The sequence below is a fragment of the Carassius carassius genome, chromosome 17 (assembly GCF_963082965.1).
Source record: "Carassius carassius chromosome 17, fCarCar2.1, whole genome shotgun sequence".
In the NCBI taxonomy this organism is placed as follows: Eukaryota; Metazoa; Chordata; class Actinopteri; order Cypriniformes; family Cyprinidae; genus Carassius; species Carassius carassius.
Genome location: NC_081771.1, coordinates 33946242 through 33970225, shown reverse-complemented (window position 1 = coordinate 33970225; position 23984 = coordinate 33946242). Strand labels below are relative to the sequence as shown.

Genomic DNA, 23984 nt, shown 5'->3' with positions numbered 1-23984 from the left:
CAATGGTTTTCTGTAGTGTGTTTTGGGCCATATTCCATGAGGATGTATTGGTTTGAACAAGACACCAACAGAAGGTGACCGATCACCAGTAGAGACCCACAGGAACCATTACAGTCTCCATTCAAACCAATACAAGTCCCATTATAACTAAACATTACACATTCTGTGATGGTTTCTATTGATTTTTTCTGCAGGGATAGAATGCCTCAGAACATAAACATTTTAGAAACATTATTTGCACACGTTTTATTATTATTATTATTTATTTATTTTTTCTTTGGTTTTGGAGGGTATCCCAACTCCAGATTTTCCTTTGATTATATCTTTGTTTTCCTTAAGCAGCTGGGAAAGAAGTAACAGCTGTTCTTGAGTCCAGGTTGGTTTTCTTTTACATTTGCATGTCTCACTATCAGCCATGATTATCCACTCTGTTAATTAAAAGGTTGTTTATATGCATATCTGCTAATTGTTTATGAGAAGCACATAGAGGCTGTCAATTAGCTGAACATATACTTGTTTAATTAGTGACACTTTAAACAATTTTATTTATTTGAATGTTGCAACATAATATTGTGTAATTCAATGAATCTCTGACAGAGACTGTCAGCCAATCACTGTGTGTCAATGTCAATGTCAATGTCACCTTTATTTATATAGCGCTTTAAACAAAATACATTGCGTCAAAGCAACTGAACAACATTCATTAGGAAAACAGTGTCAATAATGCAAAAATGATAGTTAAAGGCAGTTCATCATTGGATTCAGTGATGTCATCTCTGTTCAGTTAAATAGTGTCTGTGCATTTATTTGCAATCAAGTCAATGATATCGCTGTAGATGAAGTGACCCCAACTAAGCAAGCCAGAGGCGACAGCGGCAAGGAACCGAAACTCCATCGGTGACAGAATGGAGAAAAAAACCTTGGGAGAAACCAGGCTCAGTTGGGGGGCCAGTTCTCCTCTGACCAGACGAAACCAGTAGTTCAATTCCAGGCTGCAGCAAAGTCAGATTGTGCAGAAGAATCATCTGTTTCCTGTGGTCTTGTCCTGGTGCTCCTCTGAGACAAGGTCTTTACAGGGGATCTGTATCTGGGGCTCTAGTTGTCCTGGTCTCCGCTGTCTTTCAGGGATGTAGAGGTCCTTTCTAGGTGCTGATCCAGCATCTGGTCTGGATACGTACTGGATCCGGGTGACTGCAGTGACCCTCTGATCTGGACACAGACTGGATCTGGTGGCTACGGTGACCTCGGAACAAGAGAGAAACAGACTAATATTAGCGTAGATGCCATTCTTCTAATGATGTAGCAAGTACATCGGGTGTTATGGGAAGTGTTCCCGGTTCCGGTTTACCTAATTAATGCAGCCTAAAAATCCTTTAACGGATTTGGATAATAAAAGCATATTAGTATGTTATGTGTATGCCAGGTTAAAGAGATGGGTCTTTAATCTAGATTTAAACTGCAAGAGTGTGTCTGCCTCCCGAACAATGTTAGGTAGGTTATTCCAGAGTTTAGGCGCCAAATAGGAAAAGGATCTGCCGCCTGCAGTTGATTTTGATATTCTAGGTATTATCAAATTGCCTGAGTTTTGAGAACGTAGCGGACGTAGAGGATTATAATGTAAAAGGAGCTCATTCAAATACTGAGGTGCTAGACCATTCAGAGCTTTATAGGTAATAAGCAATATTTTAAAATCTATGCGATGTTTGATAGGGAGCCAGTGCAGTGTTGACAGGACCGGGCTAATATGGTCATACTTCCTGGTTCTAGTAAGAACTCTTGCTGCTGCATTTTGGACTAGCTGTAGTTTGTTTACTAAGCGTGCAGAACAACCACCCAATAAAGCATTACAATAATCTAACCTTGAGGTCATAAATGCATGGATTAACATTTCTGCATTTGACATTGAGAGCATAGGCTGTAATTTAGATATATTTTTGAGATGGAAAAATGCAGTTTTACAAATGCTAGAAACGTGGCTTTCTAAGGAAAGATTGCGATCAAGTAGCACACCTAGGTTCCTAACTGATGACGAAGAATTGACAGAGCAACCATCAAGTCTAAGACAGTGTTCTAGGTTATTACATGCAGAGTTTTTAGGTCCTATAATTAACACCTCTGTTTTATCAGAATTTAGCAGTAAGAAATTACTCGTCATCCAGTTTTTTATATCGACTATGCAATCCATTAGTGTGCATAGTTAATGAGCATGCAAACTTCATCCATAGCAATGAGCTCAGCCCCGCCCCCTTACTCTGAGATTAACACTTCTCTCTATTCATTAGCACAAGTTTGTTTCAGCAGGTTTGTGAAGAGGTTTTAAGAGAAAACTCTCAGCTACAAACTCTTACTGCTATTTAGGAGAACTCTTAGTGGTAAGTTAAGATGTTTTGTGAATATAGGCCCTGTCCTTTAAAATGAATCATAACACAAGAAATAATTGATCAGACACTCTGGCTCTTATATATTGTATATTTATCATAGCATATTCTCTATACAAGTATTATGTGCACAGTTAAATAAAAATTGACAAAAATGTCAACAGCTTCAGGAAACATATAAATGAACAGCTTCTGTGTTTTATTTACAGAACATGACAGGAAAAATGATTCTGCCTTCAGTCAGTGTGGGAAATAGCACCTTTGATTCACAAAAACTAACAAAAAGAATCATTTACTACTTCAACAATCTATTTAACGTGTCTAATTTTATGTTTCATATCTATACACAGGCATAATATAGAGGAGTTAAACATATCACTAACACTGAGGAATCTGAGTCTAATTGCACTATAACATCTCAATCACTGGCATATGAACATGAAAGATCATATTTCACTGATTTCTCCCAGTGAAAGGACAACAAAACCTGAAATCAACTACATTATGTTGTCTGGGATAAAAATAAAGAAAAAATAAATGTCTTGGGGAAAAAATGAACAAAAATACAGGAGTGTTTGTGATAGTGTATCAATATATCAGTATGAAGACATCAGAGGTCAATGTAAAGCGCGCGTGTGTGTGTGTGTGTGTGTGTGTATGTGTATGTGTGTGTTTCAGAGTGTTTATGTGCCTCCTTAATCATATTTTGGGGACACTTTTGTACCCAAAAGCAGGCAAAATCACCTTTGGGGATGTCCTCAAACTTGTATAAAATTAAAGTAAACAAAGGTTTTTTTTGTTGTTTTTTTAAAACAGAAAGTTAGGGTTGGGTTTGGGTTATAAAATCTATAACTGTCTGTATATAAAAACTGTAGAAGTCTATCTAATGTCCCCATTTAGATAGCTAAGTAAAAGTGTGTGTGTGTGTGTGTGTGTGTGTGTGTGTGTGTGTGTGTGTGTGTGTGTGTGTGTGTGTGTGTGTGTGTGTGTGTGTGTGTGTGTGTGTGTTAGTAAGGGATTGGTCCATAATATGCAGTATAAGCCGCTATGATCCCAGCGGTTTCAGCCATGTGTTCACAGGCCAGATTCACTTCACAGACCTCTCGCAAACTGAAGGACAGAGAGACATAAACCAGCATGAGAATCACAACACACACGTTTCTTCATCAGTTATCAATAATCAAATGACAGACACTGATGAGCATCAGAGGAGCTACAGTCAAACCAAAATTTACTCAGACATCTTTAACATTTCTCACAAGTGTATTCACTATAGTTTAGACAATGGTAATAAAATATAAGAAGAGCTCAGAGTTAAATTTGTCAGAACAAATTCATCTTGATAATGTCAGATAACTGATAGAAAGGGTTGTAATGAACTCAGTTGAATATCTGTCATCCGTTAAATTTAAGAACACAATTAGATAAAACCAATTTAGCTCAACCAATTACCAAGCAATGCTTCATTTTGTTCAGTTTGTGATGTAAAAAGATCGCATTAGCAATTAAAGAAAAAACACTTAAGCAAAATAAGGTCAGGTCAAAGTGTCTGAATAATGTTTGCTCCCAAATATTTATCAGTTTTACTGGTAGTCCACTGTATGAAGAACGTCTGGGTATAATATGTCACAGTTTACTTTGTTTAGCTGTCCTCACTTACATGAATGATCCATAGCGTCCTGCACACACTAGTCAAAAATATAAACAATTACATCTGGTGTCAGAATACTTTTTGGTTTGACTGCATGTGTGTGTGTGTGTGTGTGTGTGTGTGTGTGTGTGTGATGGACCTCTCCAGCTGCTGAAGACTCAGTTTGGCTGCAGGAGCTCCGGCTCTCCGGTGGCGCAGCAGTGAAGCAGCCACGTCTCTCTTCAGCAGTACGTGAGGGGCAGGAGTTCCTGGAGACACACAAAAACTCTCTCAGTTCAAGAAATATAATCACAAACTCTTAACCTGTGGATGAAACACACGAGACGGGCTGTTCCTCACCTTCAGCACTGACAGAGTTTGATTCAGATGAGGAAGATGAAGAATCTGAGGCAGAATCTGATGCGGAATCAGACGCGGAGTCAGATGCAGAGTCGGATGCGGAGTCAGATGTGGAGTCGGACTCAGAGGAAGCGGAGTCGGAGTCTGAGGCAGATGAGGATGCTGAGGAAGAGTCAGAATCAGCTGGAGCTCCGGTTGGAGGAAGCACCACCTCGGCTGCAGGTTCATCTGCGGGATCGGCCTCTGTGTACACTAGACACACACACAACACACTGATAAGAGCTCACACACACACACTTCAGTCACAGTGATGTTATCATGAGCATGCCTCACCTCCCATAGATGCGCAGACAGACAGCAGAGCGCAGACACTCAGGAGACTCAGAGTCTTCATGGCTCTTCAGGTCTGGGTTTGTTCTTGAGTCAGTTGATGGTGATGCTGGTCTCTTGTGTCTGTTATCCCTCTGCTCACCGGTGTGTTTATACTCTCACTGTCACCCACACAGACTGCTGTTGAAGATTGTGATTGGTTTGGCAATTGAGTAACGGCCTTGCCCCTTTCTGCATTCCAAAAACAACACACACACAGACACGCATGTTCCAGCAACCGCAGGCTGGCATACAGACACACGCACCTAAACATGGGAAACGGGGCCAAAACCACTAACAAACACGGCATGAACGGCCCGTCACAGGGTGACCTGCCGCTGGCAGAATTTAACGAACCACTCGCCATATCTGTGGGAAATGTAGGCGATGCTTCTAAATGTAAAACATATATTTTTCATCCAAACCCAACAGTCATTCCAGGGTCCAAATGTTCCTGGACTTGACCTCATGGACACTCTGGGAGTCAGAAAACTACTGTATGAGAAAAATCTCATGGGAAATGTGAAAAACCTACGGATCCGTCTGTCATGGCTGTTATGTAAGAGGCATTTCTGCATATATCTGTCCAGCAGATTTCATCCAGCATGTACCAAAAATACATTTGCTTCCGTTCTGCCTAAATGGATATATCAGCTTAGTTAAGAGAATGTGGGTCATTTCTCATGAAACGTATCATTAGGGTTTACAGGGATCCCCCATAATGCTCCACTTCAGTCATGGTGTATATACAGAGGTTTGTGTACCATAGACTTGTATTGTTTATATGTAAAGCCGATTATAATGATATAACTAAACTTCAAAAGACATATTTATTTTATTTATGAAACTCTTTTCAATTTTTGAGTGTGAGCCAACTGGAGCTGTACTTAGCTGACATCTGGGGACATTTCTCAATAAATCTGTCCCCAAACCACTAACCAGATTTTAACTCGGGGCATCTAGAGGCCAGGTGTGTTTTTAGAGGCAGTTACATTTTACTTTAAATGTTGTACAAATGCATAAAAAGCCATACAGAATACCATGAAATATAGGAGCAGTAGGTTCACAGGAATCCAGGTTCAAGTCACACTCATACCCCCCGCCACCCTACTGTCCCATTTGTCAATAAAGACAAAAAGCCCTGAAAACAGACAAGCAGACAGAGAGACAGACAGACAAACAGACAGAGAGACAGCAGGCAGACAGAGAGACAGAGAGACAGACATATGTACAGACATAGATCCTCTTCTGACTATTATTAATTCATCATTGTCATTAGGACATGTCCCCAAAACCTTCAAACTGGCTGTTATTAAGCCCCTCATCAAAAAACCACAACTTGACCCCAAAGAACTAGTTAATTATAGACCAATCTCGAATCTCCCTTCTCTGTCCAAGATACTAGAAAAGGTGGTATCCTCACAATTATATTCCTTCTTAGAGAAAAATGGTATATGTGAGGATTTCCAGTCAGGATTTAGACCGTATCATAGTACTGAGACTGCTCTCCTTAGAGTTACAAATGATCTGCTCTTATCATCTGATCGTGGGTGTATCTCTCTATTAGTTTTATTTGATCTTAGTGCTGCGTTTGACACAATTGACCACAACATTCTTTTGCATAGACTTGAACACTTTGTTGGCATTAATGGAAGTGCATTAGCATGGTTTAAATCTTACTTATATGACTGCCATCAGTTCGTAGCAGTGAATGAAGAGGTATCATATTGATCACATGTGCAGTATGGAGTACCTCAAGGCTCAGTACTAGGGCCGCTACTCTTCACGCTTTATATGTTACCCTTGGGAGATATCATCAGGAAACATGGTGTTAGCTTCCACTGTTATGCTGATGATACTCAGCTCTATATTTCTTCGCAGCCCGGTGAAACACACCAATTTGAAAAACTAATGGAATGCATAGTCGATATAAAAAACTGGATGACGAGTAATTTCTTACTGCTAAATTCTGAAAAAACAGAGGTGTTATTTATAGGACCTAAAAACTCTGCTTGTAATAACCTAGAATACATAGAATACACGCAGGAGCTAAACCATTAAGGCAGACACACTCTTGCAGTTTAAATCTAGATTAAAGACCCATCTCTTTAACCTGGTTTACACATAACACACTAATATGCTTTTAATATCAAAATCCGTTAAAGTATTTTTAGGCTGCATTAATTAGGTAAACCGGAACCGGAAACACTTCCCATAACACCCGATGTACTTGCTACATCATTAGAAGAATGGCATCTACGCTAATATTAGTCTGTTTCTCTCTTGTTCCGAGGTCACCGTGGCCACCAGATCCAGTCTGTGTCCAGATCAGAGGGTCACTGCAGTCACCCGGATCCAGTACGTATCCAGACCAGATGGTGGATCAGCACCTAGAAAGGACCTCTACATCCCTGAAAGACAGCGGAGACCAGGACAACTAGAGCCCCAGATACAGATCCCCTGTAAAGACCTTGTCTCAGACGACCACCAGGACAAGACCACAGGAAACAGATGATTCTTCTGCACAATCTGACTTTGCTGCAGCCTGGAATTGAACTACTGGTTTCGTCTGGTCAGAGGAGAACTGGCCCCCCAACTGAGCCTGGTTTCTCCCAAGGTTTTTTTCTCCATTCTGTCACCGATGGAGTTTCGGTTCCTTGCCGCTGTCGCCTCTGGCTTGCTTAGTTGGGGTCACTTCATCTACAGCGATATCATTGACTTGATTGCAAATAAATGCACAGACACTATTTAACTGAACAGAGATGACATCACTGAATCCAATGATGAACTGCCTTTAACTATCATTTTTGCATTATTGACACTGTTTTCCTAATGAATGTTGTTCAGTTGCTTTGTCACAATGTAATTTGTTTAAAGCGCTATATAAATAAAGGTGACTTGACTTGACTTGAATTGACTTGACAGACGGACGGACAGACAGACAGAGGGACAGACAGAGAGACAGACAAACAGACAGACAGACAGACAGACATACGTACAGACAGACAGAGAGACAGCAGACAGACAGAGACAGACAGACAGAGAGACAGACATACGTACAGACAGACAGAGACAGACAGACAGAGAGACAGACAGACAGAGAGACAGTAGACAGACAGAGAGACAGAAATACATACAGACGGACGGAAGGACGGATGGAGGGACAGAGAGACAGATAGACAGAGAGCCAGACATACGTACAAACAAACAGACGGACGGACGGATAGACAGACAGACAGACAGACAGAGAGACAGCAGACAGACAGACAGACAGACAGACAGACAGATGACAGACAGACAGACAGACAGATGACAGACAGACAGACAGATGACAGACGGATGGACAGACAGACAGACAGACAGACAGAGAGACAGCAGACAGACAGACAGACAGACAGACAGATGACAGACAGACAGATGACAGACAGACAGACAGACAGACGGATGGACAGACAGACAGACAGACAGACGGACAGACAGAGGGACAGACAGAGATAAACTGAATTTGAATTTGAGAGACAGACAGAGGGAGAGACAGACAGACAGAGAGACAGATAGAGAGACAGAAAGACAGAGGGACAGACAGACAGAGAGACAGATAGAGAGACAGAAAGACAGAGGGACAGACAGATGGACATAGTTAATTTAAATTTTAATTTGAGAGGCAGACAGTTTCAAATTAAGCCACAGAAGAACCACTGCAACACAAAAGCTCTGTTTAACTCCTCAATAAATCAATGTTTATTAATAATTGAATCGATGATTCAATGATTCACTCATTTGTTTTGTTACACAGTGGAGTAGTGTTTCTTTAAAGGGATAGTTCACCTAAAAATGAAAATTATATGATCATTTACTCATCTTTGATTTTTTCCAGACATGTATGAATGTTTTTCTTCGGTTAAAAACAAAATAAAATATTTTAAAGAATGTGGGTAAAGAAAAGTTGATTGTAGCCATTGACATCCATAGTAACCCACTGTTTGGTAATCTATATTTTACTTTTATTCCTAGAAAAAAAGAAAAAAGCTTGCTTAGGTTTGGAATTATATGAGGGTAAATAAACAATGACAGAATTGTTATTCTTGGGTGAACTATGTCTTTAAGAAATTAGTTTAAATGGGTCATATGATGCTGCGAAAAAGAATATTGTTTTGTGTATTTGGTGTAATGAAATGTGTTTATGTGGTTTAAGGTAAAAAACAAACAAAAAAAAAACAATTTTCCACTGTACATTATTGTTTCTCCTCTATGCCCCGCCTTCTGAAACATGTCGATTTTTACAAGGCTCATCTGTCTGAAAAGCGAGGTGTGCTCTGATTGGCCAGCTATCCAGTGCATTGTGATTGGCCAAATACCTCAAGCATGTGACGGAAATGTTACGACTCTTAACATATTGTGATGCGTTGTCCAGCTGGAGCAGCGAGACATAAAAATAAAACTCATTATAAACGTGATATAAACATGATTTCTAGTTGTGTCCTCTTTTGGAAGACAAAACAAAGTAGTTTTGCTTTCTCAATGAAACAGCGTCACACACCGCGGCCTTGAGTGAGCCGCGGCTGGCTTGAGCGAGCATAGGTGGGCCGGCTTAAGAACCGTGCAGCCAGCAGATTCTACGAAGGAGCTTGTGGCAACCACATGTGACGCCCCCGGGCTGGACACTGCTTCGTCCACGGTGAAAGCTGATCGAGCGATCCAAATTGCAAAGTTGATGTACTTCCTCAGCGACCAGCACAGATCAGCTCCAGGCATGATGAAGCAGATATCGTCCTCTTTTGAAAGGCCAAACAAACACACAGCGTCTATACGACATGGCGGCGGCGGCAATAACAATACTACAACGAGAATAAAAGGTACGCCTTCTTTCTTTGCGAGCATCTGGGAGGCATTATGCAAATCTTCCCACATAGTGACGATGAGATGTGGGGCGTGTTAGAACGAGCTGTTTCAGGGGGTGTAGACGAGTCTTAACTTTTATAAAGAATATCTCTTTAGATCTGAGACTTTAGTCTTTGAAACTTTACAGATCTTTTTCATGCACCAAGAGCTTGATACAGTCCAAAGAGAAAGGAAAATATTAAATCGCATCATAAGAATAAGTCAGTCACATCATTCCTGAATTATATTTTCGAACCAATAGGTTTAATGAATGATTCATTTCCTGAATGATTGAGTGTTTTTTGAGTGAATCAGTTGAATGAACGATCCAGTGACTCACAGTTATTTATTTAGCTTCTGAATGAATCAGTGTCTTTGTATGAAAATGATTGACTCATAAAGAGAGTCACGTGTCGCCACCTACTGGTGTAACTATTAGAAAGAATCAATGTAGAATCTCCACTAAGACTGACAGTCTGTCTGGATCAAACACACACAAGCGGAGCAACATAAACTGCCGCATGTGTTTGTATATCAGGACTCCTGTTTGACCAATCAGATTCAACTGCTGTTCATAAATAACACACTCAGAATTTATTGCTACATGGGAATGTATTCTCAAGGACAGAAATGACAACAAATGAAAACATACAGAGATACAACCTGTCCGGTCTTAACCTCTGTGTGTGTGTGCTGGCCTGTCTGCTGTGTAATTTCCATGTCTAGGTTTAGTTTGGTCCGTTGGGTTTGTTTAGTGGACATGTTCCATGGAAAGTTCTTCAGAGAATTATGACAACGCTGTGATGTGTTCAGTACTGTCCGTCCACCTTATAATTTTCAGTGTTGTGTGGATGGATGTTATGTTTGCAGCTCATTTCCAAGTTTCCCCAATGCAAGAGCTGCACAACAATTTCATCCAGAAGCAAATGAGGAGAATTTGTCTGTAACAGACAGACAGACGTCTAATGAAGGAGATCTGATGCTGTTGAGCTCCAGCTGCATTTAGATGTTAAGTAACAGCCTTCAGAGACGAGAGAGAGACAGACAGAGAGACAATAAGAGAGAGAGAAAGTTCATGTGGTGCAGTGGTCTGATGTGGCCTAAGCTCTGGTATCCGGCATCACAGCAGACACCACAAAAAAACCATCAGACCACAGCAAGTGTGTGTGTGTGTGTGTGTGTGTGTGTGTGTTTTATATAAAAGCAGCCATATAGATAGTTTGGGTATTTCTGAGCCGTATGTCTGCAAACTTCCGATAATTAAAGTGAGAGCTTGTCTGTTTTTAGCTTGTAATGTTTTCAGCAGAATGAGCCTCAGTTCTCAAGAGTCTGTGAAACAAACCTGATTCCAATGATATCAGTTCAATACAATGCAATTTTAAATCACTTTAGTGGCATGACAGACATAACTGTGAATTGTCAATGAATTAATTATATATCCACAAGATTTTTACTCTGTTTTGGGTGTAATGCACAATCAGTCAAATCATTTGTTGTTAATTATAATATCAGTGTGCAAGTTCTCATTCATCATCAATACACTAATATAATACAAATTCTATCTTAATGTGTCTTTTATTGACATTCAATTCTACCATCTATGTCGGATTGGGTTTAGGGTTGAGGTTGCATTTGTTTTTAACTGCATATAAAACAGGTAATCTTTTTCCTGGAGAACTACAAACTACTCTCCATTAAAGTGCATCCCTTCTACCTCCCACGGGAGTTTAATTCAATCATTCTCACAGTTGTTTACATCCCGCCTCACATGGATAAAACTAAAGCATTGGATGAACTGTACAGCACCATAAATTGATTAGAATTTGCTCATCCTGCTTTCATCATTGTTGGGGATTTTAACAGGGTGAATATGAGGAAAGTTCTTCCCAAATTCTACCAGCTCATAAATTTCCCCACACAAGGTGATCAGACATTAGATCACTGCAATTCAACACTAACGGAAAGTCACAAACCCCTCCCCTGACCAGCATTTGGCAAAGGTGACCACATTAGCATACTGCTCTTACCAGCCTACAGACAATGCCTCAGACAGGACAAAACGGTTTCTAAAACAAATGGGAGTGAAGATGCCATCTCCACACTGCAGGACTGCTTTGAATCCACAGACTTGCAGATGTTTCAAGATGCAGCAGGAGACAACATACATGCATACACAGATTCTGTGATAGGCTACATTAACAAATGCACAGAGGATGTGGTCCCATCCATTACTGTTAAAACATTTCCAAACCAGAGACCATGGGTCAACGGTGAGGTGCGTGCCAGATTAAGAGCTCAAACTGCTGCCTTCAACTCTGGGGATCTAACTGCTTACAAGAAGTCCAGGTATGAGTTTCAAAGAAGCATCAAATCAGCCAAAAGAGACTTTATGGACAGAGTGGAGTCAGAATATCATGGCTCTGACCCCCAACACATCTGGAGCAGTTTGCGCTATATCCCAGATGGCATACACGGACGTGTCGTGAGGGCCTGCACTGTCCGGTTAGCAGATATATTCACCAATATCTTCAACCTCTCCTTGAGACTAACAGTGATCCCCACATGCTTCAAGCAAACCACCATCATCCCTGTTCCCAAAAAAACTACTTTCTCCTGCCTGAATGACTACCGCCCTGTAGCACTGACATCAGTCATCATGAAGTGCTTCGAACATCTAGTCAAATCCCACATCTGCTCCTCTCTATCTGACAGCTTGGACCCATTACAATTTGTTCACCGTTCAAATAGATCCACCGATGAAGCCATTGCAATTGCCTACACTCTGCCCTGGAACACTGGAAGGGAAGAGACACTTATGTGTGGATACTGGTTGTTGATTATAGCTCTGCATTTAACACCATCATCCCTACCAAACTTATTGCCAAACGATCTGGGTCTTAACAGTGACTTATGTAAGTGGGTCCTGGACTTCCTGACCGGCAGACCCCAAATAGTTAGAACTAGCAGTCAGACATCCTCCTCACTCACACTCAGCACTGGTGCCCCACAGGGATGTGTACTCAGTCCTCTCTTGTACTCCCTGTTCACTTATGACTGCTCTGCTAAGCATAGCTCCAACATCAATCCTAAATTTTCTGACGATACAACTATCCTGGGACTCATCACTAATCACATAAGCCTCTGTCTGTGTCTCATAACCTCGCTCTGAGGACACATCACTAATTCACTGCGTCTCATCCACATTATTCTATGAATGTCAATGCAGTTGCTCACACAAATATACACAAACTCATTCTCTCTCAGTGTGCTTGCAGTCAGAACTCGCTCATTACATTCTAGAATCCAGACATTTAGCCTCTTTATTCTCAATCATTGAGTTTATGGTCTCTCCGTGTGGTGCGTACATTCTATATATGTCACAGCCAGACTGTGGTGCGTGTCAGATGTGAATCTGGGTCTCATTGTGTTCAACTCGCTTTCCCAGTGGTTCTTTATGTTCTGCCCTCTCTCTGTATAGCTATCTTTGTGAGGACATACATTAACAAAATGCAATATCTAGCTCCTTACCCTAAACCTACCCTTTACCCAGTTATAACCTGACCCCTAAACCCATGTCTGGACCCTCAAACAGGCCTTTAAAGTCTCTCAGGGAGTGAGGACCAGCCAAAATGTCACCACTTTACTAGAATATCCTCACTCCGATTATCTAAAACTCAAACTGGTCCTCACATAGTTAAAGTAGCTGTACAAGTGCACACACACACACACTCCCTTTCTCACACACACACACACACACACAAACATACTCTCTCTTACACGCTCACGCTCACACGCCACATTACGATGGTGTTTTCTCTGTCCACCTCATGTATCTCAAACTCATATCTCAGGTGTTTCATGAGGTTTCAGGTGTTTTACCTTCCTGAAGATGGAGATGGTGTCGGATGCAAAGCATATTTGACCCAAACTTCCTTTTCACTGCACAGAGCAATAGCAGTTAGTCTACAGAAGAGACGGACAACTGCGCATGAGTGTTTTGAGTAATACTTGTTTACAGATCTGCTTTTCAAATTATTACTTGCTGCTAGGAAGGAATATTTAGTTTTCTGCCTATTTCTACTTTGTATTTTAGTTGTCATTTGCATTTTTGACAGCACTTACTGGTGATTATGATAATTGCTCTCCACTAAGAAGTAGCCTGTGTAATTTGTATTGCTCCTTCCTGCATTTAAGTGCGAACTGAAGTTTCGATTTGAAGGAATTGCCCTGCTATAGGCTATTGGTTGTGCTAATTAGAAGGCAGCCACAGCTGTTTTCACTTTAGTGTCTTAGACTGTGTATTTATATGATGTCTGTGCGCTGACATGGAAGCATCAGCGGAAGCATTCAGCCTCCTTGTTTGAAGACCAACGAGTGTAAAGACCTGTGACTTTACCTGAGTGACTTCACCGAGCAATGAAACAGGCAACGCACTATATATATATGATCTTCCCTTTACTCAATTTCACCTCTATCATGTGTTTCCAAACCATTCCTGTTGTCTTTGGAAAACGCTGTAATGTCACACGCAGATGGCAATGCAATGTTGTAACCCTGCTTCCTATCCCTACATCCTCTACTGCATCTCTTTCTTTCTCTGTGGGTCTCTGGAATTGTCAATCAGCTGTCAACAAAGCAGACTTCATTTCTGCTTTTTCCTTAAACTCCACACTCAGCATCTTGGGCTTGACTGAGACCTGGATTCATGCAGAAGATTTAGCAACCCCAGCTGCTCTTTCTAACAGTTTCTCTTTCTCTGACACCCCCCCGTCGTTCATCTGGACAAGCCTTATTCTACAGACTTCCATTCACTCCTTGCTTCATTTGATCTCAAACGAGTTACCACTACAAGCACCACAAATCAGGCAACTAACTTGACTTAATTTACACACGTAATTGTATTGCAGACAACATTATAGTAAAACCCCTACATATCTCTGACAATTTCTTCATTACATTTAAACTACATTTTGCTACCTGTGTGCCCTCACCCCCTATACCGGTTACTTTTAGACGAAACCTTCCTTCCTTTTCCCCCTCCCATCTGTCCTCCGTAGTATCCTCCTCTCTTCCCTCACCTACCCATGTCTCATCTCTGGATGTGAATGCAGCAACTGACACTTTATGCTCTGCTTTAACCTCTTGTCGAGATGATATTTGTCCTCTCTCCTCCAGGCCAGCATCAGCTGCCCCTTCTAACCCCTGGTTATCCAATGTTCATTGTGAGCACTGGACCAAACTCAGGGCAGCAGAGAGAAAATGGTGCAAATCCGTCAGACCTGATGTATCAGTCTTTACTTTCATCTTTCTCTGCTGAAGTCACTACTGCAAAATATTTATACTTCCACAACCAGATCAACAGCGCTCCAGACACATGTAATCTCTTCAAAACATTTAATTCTCTCCTCTGTCCCCCTCGACCACCTCCCACCACTTCTGTAACAGCTGATGATTTTGCCACATTCTTCACAGACATAACCAGAATTATAAGTAGTCAGTTCTCAGCCCCATACACACAGGACTTCAAACCAGCTACATCCACTGCTAAAACTCCCATCTTCTCCTTTTGTCCCCTCACTGAGGCAGAAGTTTCAAAACCTCTCTCCAGCCATCCTACAACATGCCCTCTAGACCCAGTCCCCTCACACCTCCTCCAAGCAATCTCTCCTACACTTTTACCAGCACTCACACACATCATCAACACATCTCTCCTTACAGGCTCCTTCCCCACTGCTTTCAAGCAGGCACGGGTAACTCACTGCTCAAGAAACTTACATTAAACACTTCTCTTATTGATAGCTACAGACATGTCTCTCTCCTTCCATTCATAGCGAAAACCATAAAAAAAGTTGTTTTCAACCAGATATCATTGTTTCTTTCACAAAACAACAAACTGGATGCTAACCAGTCAGGTTTCAGGAGTGGCCAATCAACTGAGACTGCACTAATGTCAGTCACGGAAGCCCTGTGGATTGCAAAAGCTGATTACAAATCATCAGTTCTTATTCTGCTGGATCTATCTGCTGCTTTTGACACTGTCAATCGTCAGATCCTCCTGTCTGCCCTCTCATCACTGGATATCACAGGGATTCCACTTCACTGGTTTGAATCCTATCTCACTGATAGGTCTTTCAGGGTGGCTCGGGGAGGCGAGGTATCCAAAACACATAAAATTGTCACTGGGGTTCCTCAGGGATCAGTTCTTGGACCCCTTCTTTTCTCCATACACACAACATCACTGGGTCCCATCATACAGGCACATGGCTTATCCTACCATTGTTATACTGATGACACACAGCTCTATCTTTTATTTCAACCAGATGATCCAACAGTAGCTGCACAGATCTCAGGCTGCCAGGCGGACATCTCGGCATGGATGAAAGAACATCACCTACAGCTCTGACTGAGCTCCTTGTCTTCCCTGCCACTCCAACTCTACAGCATGATTTCACCACCCAGCTATGATCTTCTACATTTACTCCACTCAACTTTGGTCAGAAATCTTGGTGTAATCTTTGATAACCACATTGCAAAGACTGCTCAAGCGTGCAGGTTTGCATTGCACAACATCAGAAAGATCAGGTCCTTTCTAATGGAGCATGCTGCACAACTTCTAGTCCAGGCCCTTGTCATTTCTAGGCTGGACTACTGCAATGCTCTTCTGGACGGAATGCTGAATCCCTGACAATTTTCAAGCGACAGCTGAAAACACATCTCTTTCGAAACTACTTGGCTTCATAGTTAAAAAAACAAAATACTTTCTCTTTATTATTATTATTCCTTCTTTTTCTAGCTTGTAATTTTTTAAACAATGTCTAAAACTTGGTATTACAAGCACTTCCTGTGTCTGTTGGCCTCTTTAATAAGAATCGCTTTATGCATCCCCCAATTGTAAATCACATTGGATAAAAGCATCTGCAAAATGACTAAATGTAAATGCAATGTTTAACAGCAGCCATAAACTCTTTATATCTGCGAGTAGCTTCAGTCTGAGGCAAAGACATCACACATGAACACTGTTCATACATGAGCATCATTCCACTGGAGGATCATTCTGAGAACTGTGCCCATGTCTGTTTATGGAGCGCTGAAGGTGCCAATCCCACAATCCCAGAGACGCCCCAAACTTCCTGCTCGGTTCCTCCTCCACTTCTAGAGTTGGGCCAAAGGACATGGCATTCTGGGACACTTCCTGACACCAGCGGAGACTCAGCGGGGAATTTCAGCTACTCACTTTGTCCAGACATATTTTTTACAGCAACTGATCACACACACACACACACACACACACACACACACACACACACACACACACACACACACACACACACACACACACACCGGTATTCCTATCATGGGTTCACTCCATAGGTTCAATGGTTTTGTACTGTACAGACGGCATTTTCTATTCTCTTACACACAGAACTACAGGCATTTTTAGATTCTCAAAATACTTAAATCTTGTGTGATTTCTAAGTTTTTTTCTCATGGAGACCAAAAATATGTTCCTACAAGGTCAAGATTTACTGGTATTATTGTACTTGTGGCCGGGTACATTTGGTCCCCATAATGTTGTGAATACCAGTGCACATACGCACACACATGCACAAACACACACTCATGCACAAACATACACTCATGCGCACACACACATGCACAAACACAAACAGGCGCACACACACATGCACAAACACACACTCACGCACACACACACACGTTTGTTTTCTGTAAAGTGTGTTCATCCCATAGGTGTAATGGTTGTTATACTGTACAAATTCTATGTATATTCTACTGTATATTCTATGACCCTACACCAACCCTACACCTAACCCTAACCCTCACAGGAAACTTTCTGCATTTTTACTTTCTCAAAAAAACTCATTCTGTATGATTTATAAGCGTTTTGAAAAATGGGGACATGGGTTATGTCCTCATAAGTCTCCCTCTCCTTGTAATACCTGTGTCATACCCATGACATTATACAGAGTTGTATCCTGATTTGACAAACACACACACACTCAAGCACACAAACTCATGAACACACACACACACACACTTACATCAAAGAAGCTGATTACAGTCACTTCTACTGAGTGGATGAAGGCTTGGGCCGGGCGGTCTGAGGATGGATCTGTTCTCTGCAGATCAACACAATACTTCGTCCTGACAGTGAGAACGTCTCATGAGATCACACACTGCAAAAAAGGATTTCATCTATGTCATCTATGATTCATTAGCATGATAAAGAATTATATCCTATCTTCACATAACTTCTGCCGTCACCTCAGTAAGGTTGTGTACCGATGTGTTAACACACAGTTAAACCGGTTCACGTCAGTCTCTTCTTACTCAGGGTTTAAAATAGAGCTAATGCTCAGCTCAGAGATCATAGAGTTATACAACATTTAACCCAGAGGAAAGGTCAGAGGTCACAACATCATCTTCATCTTTCTGAATGAAATCAAACTCAGTGTGGGTTTATGATCATGGCAGTGATGTCCATTTCTATATTTGTCACAAAGATCAGAGCTCAGAAGACAAAAGTCTTCAGATGGTATCAGAATGATCATAAATATGAGTTTCATTGAAGGAAATTGGACATGGCTCTCAGGTCATATTTACTATCGGGAAACTAATTTTGATATCGAACGAGTTGAGCGTGCCATAAATTTAAAACATGGCAAAAAAAGAGAACTATCACTGCTTGTTTTATGTTTTCCTTACAACTAGTCATTGCTTTACAGTTATGTATATTAATAGCCCTTTGGTGCATTTTGTATTTACAGTAAACAGCAAAAAGTGTTTATTTTGACTGAAACTTCGGAACGGTCAATGAATGGGATGCAACATTTATTCAAAATTGTCCAAATAGCTTCAATGCATTTTGGCTTTAATAAGATTTCACCATGAAATGGGCAAGAATGGCCTCTGAGAACAGAGCGTTTGAACACGGCAAACTTATTCTGACTTCAGAAGTGCATGAATGTAAATTCCTGATTGTGTGTGAAAGACAAACTCAGGGGCATAGATATAGGGATATAGATGTGTTTGAATATGTGTCTCTGCTAAAACAAGACTGCACCAAATAAACACACACACACACACACACACAAGAACATTCCAGGATATGTTAATGAGCCTAAATGACTGTCAGGACAGCCAATCAGGTTTGTGGATTAGAGTGGATTATTGCTTCATTAGTCCGGTTCAGCTATAAGCGTGTGTGTGGGATCAGGGCGATCAGGTGTGTGTTTCTCAGAACATCAGCTGTAGGGTGATTTAAGGTGCTCAAATCTAAAAACAGATGTGAAGAGTGAATCATCATCTTCACACTGAGCATACAGCGGTCAGAAAAGAGACTGAAAACACTGACCTGAGATCACAAGCATCTGTGAAACCCCAGCTACATAAAATCATAGGCTTCATGAGATAAAAAACATTGTGTGAAAATATAACCTTGATATCTTTAATACTGACTGAGACTATGTCAAAGATTGAAATCATAATAAAAACTTTGATGTTTGTTATCTCATAATTAGATTTGGAGACATCAGCCTGGATCTCACAGAGATAAACACAAAACGTAGTGAAAACATAATTCTGGTGTATTTTTAGATTTAGAATACATTCATTTAGTTTTTTGGTAAAGAATTTAGGTTTGACTTTATTTTCAGATGTCTTTGTTACAGTGTTATTATACATTTAAGTACTGAGTAATATTAATGCAATATTAATATTAAATATTAAAATTAACTTCATGCAATATATGGTTAGGGTTCTTGCATTCTTAATTTATTGTTATTGTTAATTATTGTTAATTACAAGAGTAAGTTTATGTAACTTGTAACGAGGACAGCACATAATAAAGTGTTACGAATTTAATATAAAATATAGAAAGATCAGGTTAATATATGCTTTCATATTCTCAGTATGAAGGAAAATAGAGCCCACAGACAGTGTGTGTGTTCATGTGTAATGAGTTCATGAACAGAGACTGTTACCACACGCGTGTCCTCACTGACACACAAAGCCTGAAGATCTTAAAATACTCCAGGGTTCATCTCCAGATCCCTCGATCTGTTTCTGAGGGAGATTAGAGGAGCGCTATAAAAGCGTCCGTCCGGAGACACACTGGACACGAGCTGACCAGAGACACAGAAGAAGAAGAAGAAGAAGCAGAAACTCCAGCCCACGGTAAGAGATTCACCACACCTGAGACAGAAACACAACACATGCAGAAAACACTCTTTACAGTCACAGTCAGGCAACATAGGCATACTACAGTATTCTCATGAGTTAATACACAACACACGATCTACTGAGGGAAGGAAACCACCAAACAGACAGACGCTCAGTGGACTGATCCAGTGACGGAGATCAAAATGACATTCATTTAAACATGAAGTAAACACTCTCTCTACTGAGCGTCAGACTGATTTACTGCCATCTCTTCAGTTACAGTAGATATTGGAGCTAAACTCTGCAGTGCACTGGCCCTCCAGGGCAACTTTTGAATAACCCTGTTCTACACATTTAGGCAAAACAGACTAAAAACAGCAGCTCGGACACAATCTTCTGCCAGACTGCAGAATGCTACATGTAATCTCGACGAGATTACGTAAAGAGCTTATTATTCACACGAGGCAAATAGATGTCGGTAAACAAACACTCGCGTTGTGCAATCAACAGATTAGGATTAACAAATTGCCAAAATGAGAAGATTAACAGCTTGAAGACACGAGTAACGAGCGAGAACGATTAACACAGATTCAATACGATTGGTTTAAAGCAAACATATGTTGTGTTTATATTTTAGTAAGAGTCAGACATGGACGCCCCTGCACCCGCTGAGAAGAGAGGACCCCCAAAGTTCAAGCAGAGGACCGCTCGCACCTTCAAGAGCAAGGCTCCCAAACCTGGACAGAAAGGCTTCGGAGACGACATCCCTGGAATGGAGGGTCTGGGCACAGGTACATAACAGACCGGCAGTTTCTGGTCAGTTCAGTACATTACATGACCCTGACAAGCTTCTTTCTCTGGTCTTTAACAGACATCACTGTGATCTGCCCCTGGGAAGCGTTCGGAGACATGGAGCTCAGCGATCTGGCAAAGTTTGGGATCGTGTAGCACCTCATCCATCCTCCTGTTGTCTTCCTGAGATCATCCATCAGCCAGCATCACGTCTCCAGACTGGACCAGCAGCAGACGCTCTCAGCACAACACACACAGAAGATGGGACGTGATCAACAGCTGAGGGAATAAAGCCTCTCTCTCAGAGCCACAACATCATTCAGTCTCTAATGTTGCAGCAAAATACAGAACTATGTACAAATCAGCTTTATTTTATTTTAACTGTAAATATGATTGTGTTTGTGTCTGAATCGATTCATCAAGGTTGAGTAGAAACCATTGATTTGGCAGTAGAACACAAAAATAAAGTTTTATTTTCCCATAAAACTGTGTGATGAGAATTTTCTCTTTTAAAGCGTTTAAATTGAGTTGATAATAAAATGACTTCATCTAAAGTTTTCACTTCATACACTACACTAAGGGGTTTTCAGAAATATCCACTGGCACTAATTCACACAAACAAAACAGTCTAGCATTATCAAGTTTAACTACTACACTACCAGAACATTAACCCTTTTATTGTAGAAAAGTGTAGCAGCCTCACCTTAAAAAAAATCTAAATTTAAGAAAACTTAAGTTCAGCAGATTTTTTGAGGTTCCTCAACTTTTTGTCGTATAAATTGAAAACAAAATTAAAATTATTTGACATCCATATACAATATTAATGCACAGTCGACTGAAATCAGAGACCCTTCGAGTGAGTGTTTTTAAAAAACAGTTTATATGGACATTCAGATACAAATTACATCACAAATGGAATCATAATATGTAGAGAGAGAAAGAGTTCAACTCAAAAACACGGTTACACTGGAAACCAAAGGAGAGTATGTGGAACAGGTATCATATTCATAAGGTGCAAGAATGGAGAATAAAAGAGACGCCATCTTTAACCCTTTACTGCAGGAATGGAGGGGATTTTAACCTTCTCACTCCATCATCAGAAGATGAGCGTCATGTGAGAAATCGGTCTAATCATAGTAAAGAGCTCCCATTGGTCCAGAACGGCACGGAGAAGTGCCGCTGCTGCAGGAGAAACCAACGAAGGACAGAAAGATCTTCTCCAAAAGCATCTTTAAAAGCCAGAAGGTCAGAATTTAGGAGCCGAGATCACTTTAATCTCTTATAATACTGTGGAAAGTGTATGCATAGACTGCAAGTACCATTTAAACAAAAAACTAATAAGATAAAGCTGTCTGGTTTAGTGTTCAGACTGTGGTCAGTTTTTCTTTAGGACAGTATCAGTGTCGATGAATCATCCTCACATTATTCTGAAACTCTGTAATGATCAAATGTTTCAGTCATGGGTCCAGATACACTTACACCTAGAATCAACATGATGTCTTGCAAAAAAACACTAAACAAAAACCCCCTTGAAATGCAGGTGTGTTTTCTTTCACAGATACGGAAAGCGGTCTTGGATCGCAGGAGGAGGACGCTGCCATCCATGTCCAGCTGTTTTCAAATAATTAACGAACCACTTCAAACAATATCAAAAACCTATATCATACAAATCAAAACAAAACTAAAATAAACCAAAGAATAGAATTACAAATACGTTTACACACAAATCAAGAACATGCTTGACTTTTCTTTGGAACCAAAATTCAAAAAGCAAGATACCAATATACTGAAGGGAAAGAGGACACACTCTGCAAGAAAGACAAAAATACTGTTTGCTGCTGCTTTAAAAACCAACAAACCTCTTTTGATACACTTTTCTGAAATTTGGGCCGAAAGTTGCATATTTTACAAAACTACGCTAATAAAAGAGCTTGCCGATATTCCAAAAGAAGGGCTCTTCGATCCCAAAATCTGAAGGAAAAAAGATGTAAATATTTCATAGCATAATTTAGATACTTGCTATAGTCAGAATGCTTTTGTTTATCAGTGTGGGTTCAGATGATGTCCAACACACACAACCATGAGAAACTAATGACGATAATAATCAATAATAACAATAACAACAATAATGTTTGGTAAAATTTTGTGTCTATTCTAGTTTACTTGCATATAATGACTATTTAATTTTAAAGGTACGCTTCTTGAAATTGGTCTGAACAGAGGTACAGTTTAAAGAACACAAAGCTTTCAGCAAGACGGATGATTATGACACGTCGTCCCGTTGTGTGCGTCACGCTTCAGTGATCGGTTACAGCTGCTGGAGTTTCTTTCATCCATGATCTTTCCAGAGAGAGGAAAACCACGATGGAAGTCTCTCATCACGTGGCTGTATTTGGGATCATAGCATCGTCCTCCCTTACAGAGCTGATGGGATCCACCAATTTCATTTCAAGATGATCCTTAAAACGGAGATAAGAGCGGTCCGGACGAAGGTCTATATTTCTTAAAGAATATTGATGATTATTGTAGTGTGAGACAGTGAAGGGTGACGTAAATGTGTTCACTGCAGTCCTGACGCTCGGTGCACATGTAGTTCAATGGCCACTAGAGGCAGTCTAGAGCCGTTACTGCATGCATCTGTGCAGAGAGACGAGCCAGAGGAAGAAATTATTTGCTTCTCAGTCAGAGATCTCTTTTCATTTAGTGTTCGACGTCGTCATGTTTCCTTTTAAAAAAACAACAAAACGAAAAAAAAAACACCTTCGATGTACTGATTTATGGTTGCATTCCTTATTCAAAGTTCGTTCGTAACAGACGCGTTTCGCTTTTCTTTTGTCCAAGAGTGTGATTGGATTTTCTCTCCGAGGTCAGCAGCTGTTGAAGTTTCAGAGAGACGGTGAATCTGGAAGTGTATTAATATGGTGAGAAGCGGCTGTATCCTCCTCTGTAGAGAGTGGCCTGAGAGAGAGAGGTTTGGTTAGAAAGCGTCTGAGGATCTGAGAGCGTGACGCACAGACGGAGATGAAGCTTACCATCGCACCGACTCCATACGCTGCTGCCGCCGCCGCCGCCGCTGGAGAAGCCGCTAGCGCAGCCGCGTACGGATCTGCTGCGTACATGCGACCGTAGCTGAGAAACACAGAAAACAAACACTACTGCTCAGAACCAGACCATCTGCAGCAGACACCAGCAGAAATGCTGCCAAATCATTTTCAGAGAAAGTTACTAGAGGGAGGATGATGTCTTGCTAAATGATGTTGTGACATCACTACGTGATGACATCATTACTTAATCAAAACACAAAATTGTGTCATTGCATCAAAAATATATTTTATATATGTTCATTTAGACTTGGTTGTAAAAAAAAATAAATGCATAATATAATATAAAAATTA

At 40.7% G+C, this 23984-nt stretch overlaps 2 protein-coding genes across 2 annotated transcripts in view; both read right to left on the bottom strand.

The window, feature by feature from the left end:
* Positions 1 to 3043: 3043 nt before the first annotated feature.
* LOC132160653 (osteocalcin 2b-like) lies at positions 3044 to 4929 on the bottom strand. The gene is made up of 4 exons (XM_059570284.1): positions 4702 to 4929; positions 4369 to 4620; positions 4169 to 4277; positions 3044 to 3488 (listed from the first exon to the last, which is right to left on the bottom strand). Exons 1-4 carry the CDS (start codon positions 4760 to 4762, stop codon positions 3386 to 3388), a joined length of 525 nt encoding a protein of 174 aa, XP_059426267.1. The 5' UTR covers positions 4763 to 4929; the 3' UTR covers positions 3044 to 3385.
* Positions 4930 to 22720: 17791 nt separating this feature from the next.
* The window catches only part of LOC132160439 (RNA binding protein fox-1 homolog 2-like), a 42699-nt gene continuing 41435 nt past the window's right edge, over positions 22721 to 23984 (bottom strand). Inside the window, exons 11-12 of the mRNA XM_059570121.1 lie at positions 23622 to 23718; positions 22721 to 23547 (exon numbers count right to left, since the gene is read on the bottom strand). Coding sequence (XP_059426104.1) covers positions 23503 to 23547; positions 23622 to 23718 — 142 coding nt within the window. The 3' untranslated portion in view covers positions 22721 to 23502. The remainder of the gene's footprint in view (positions 23548 to 23621; positions 23719 to 23984) is intronic.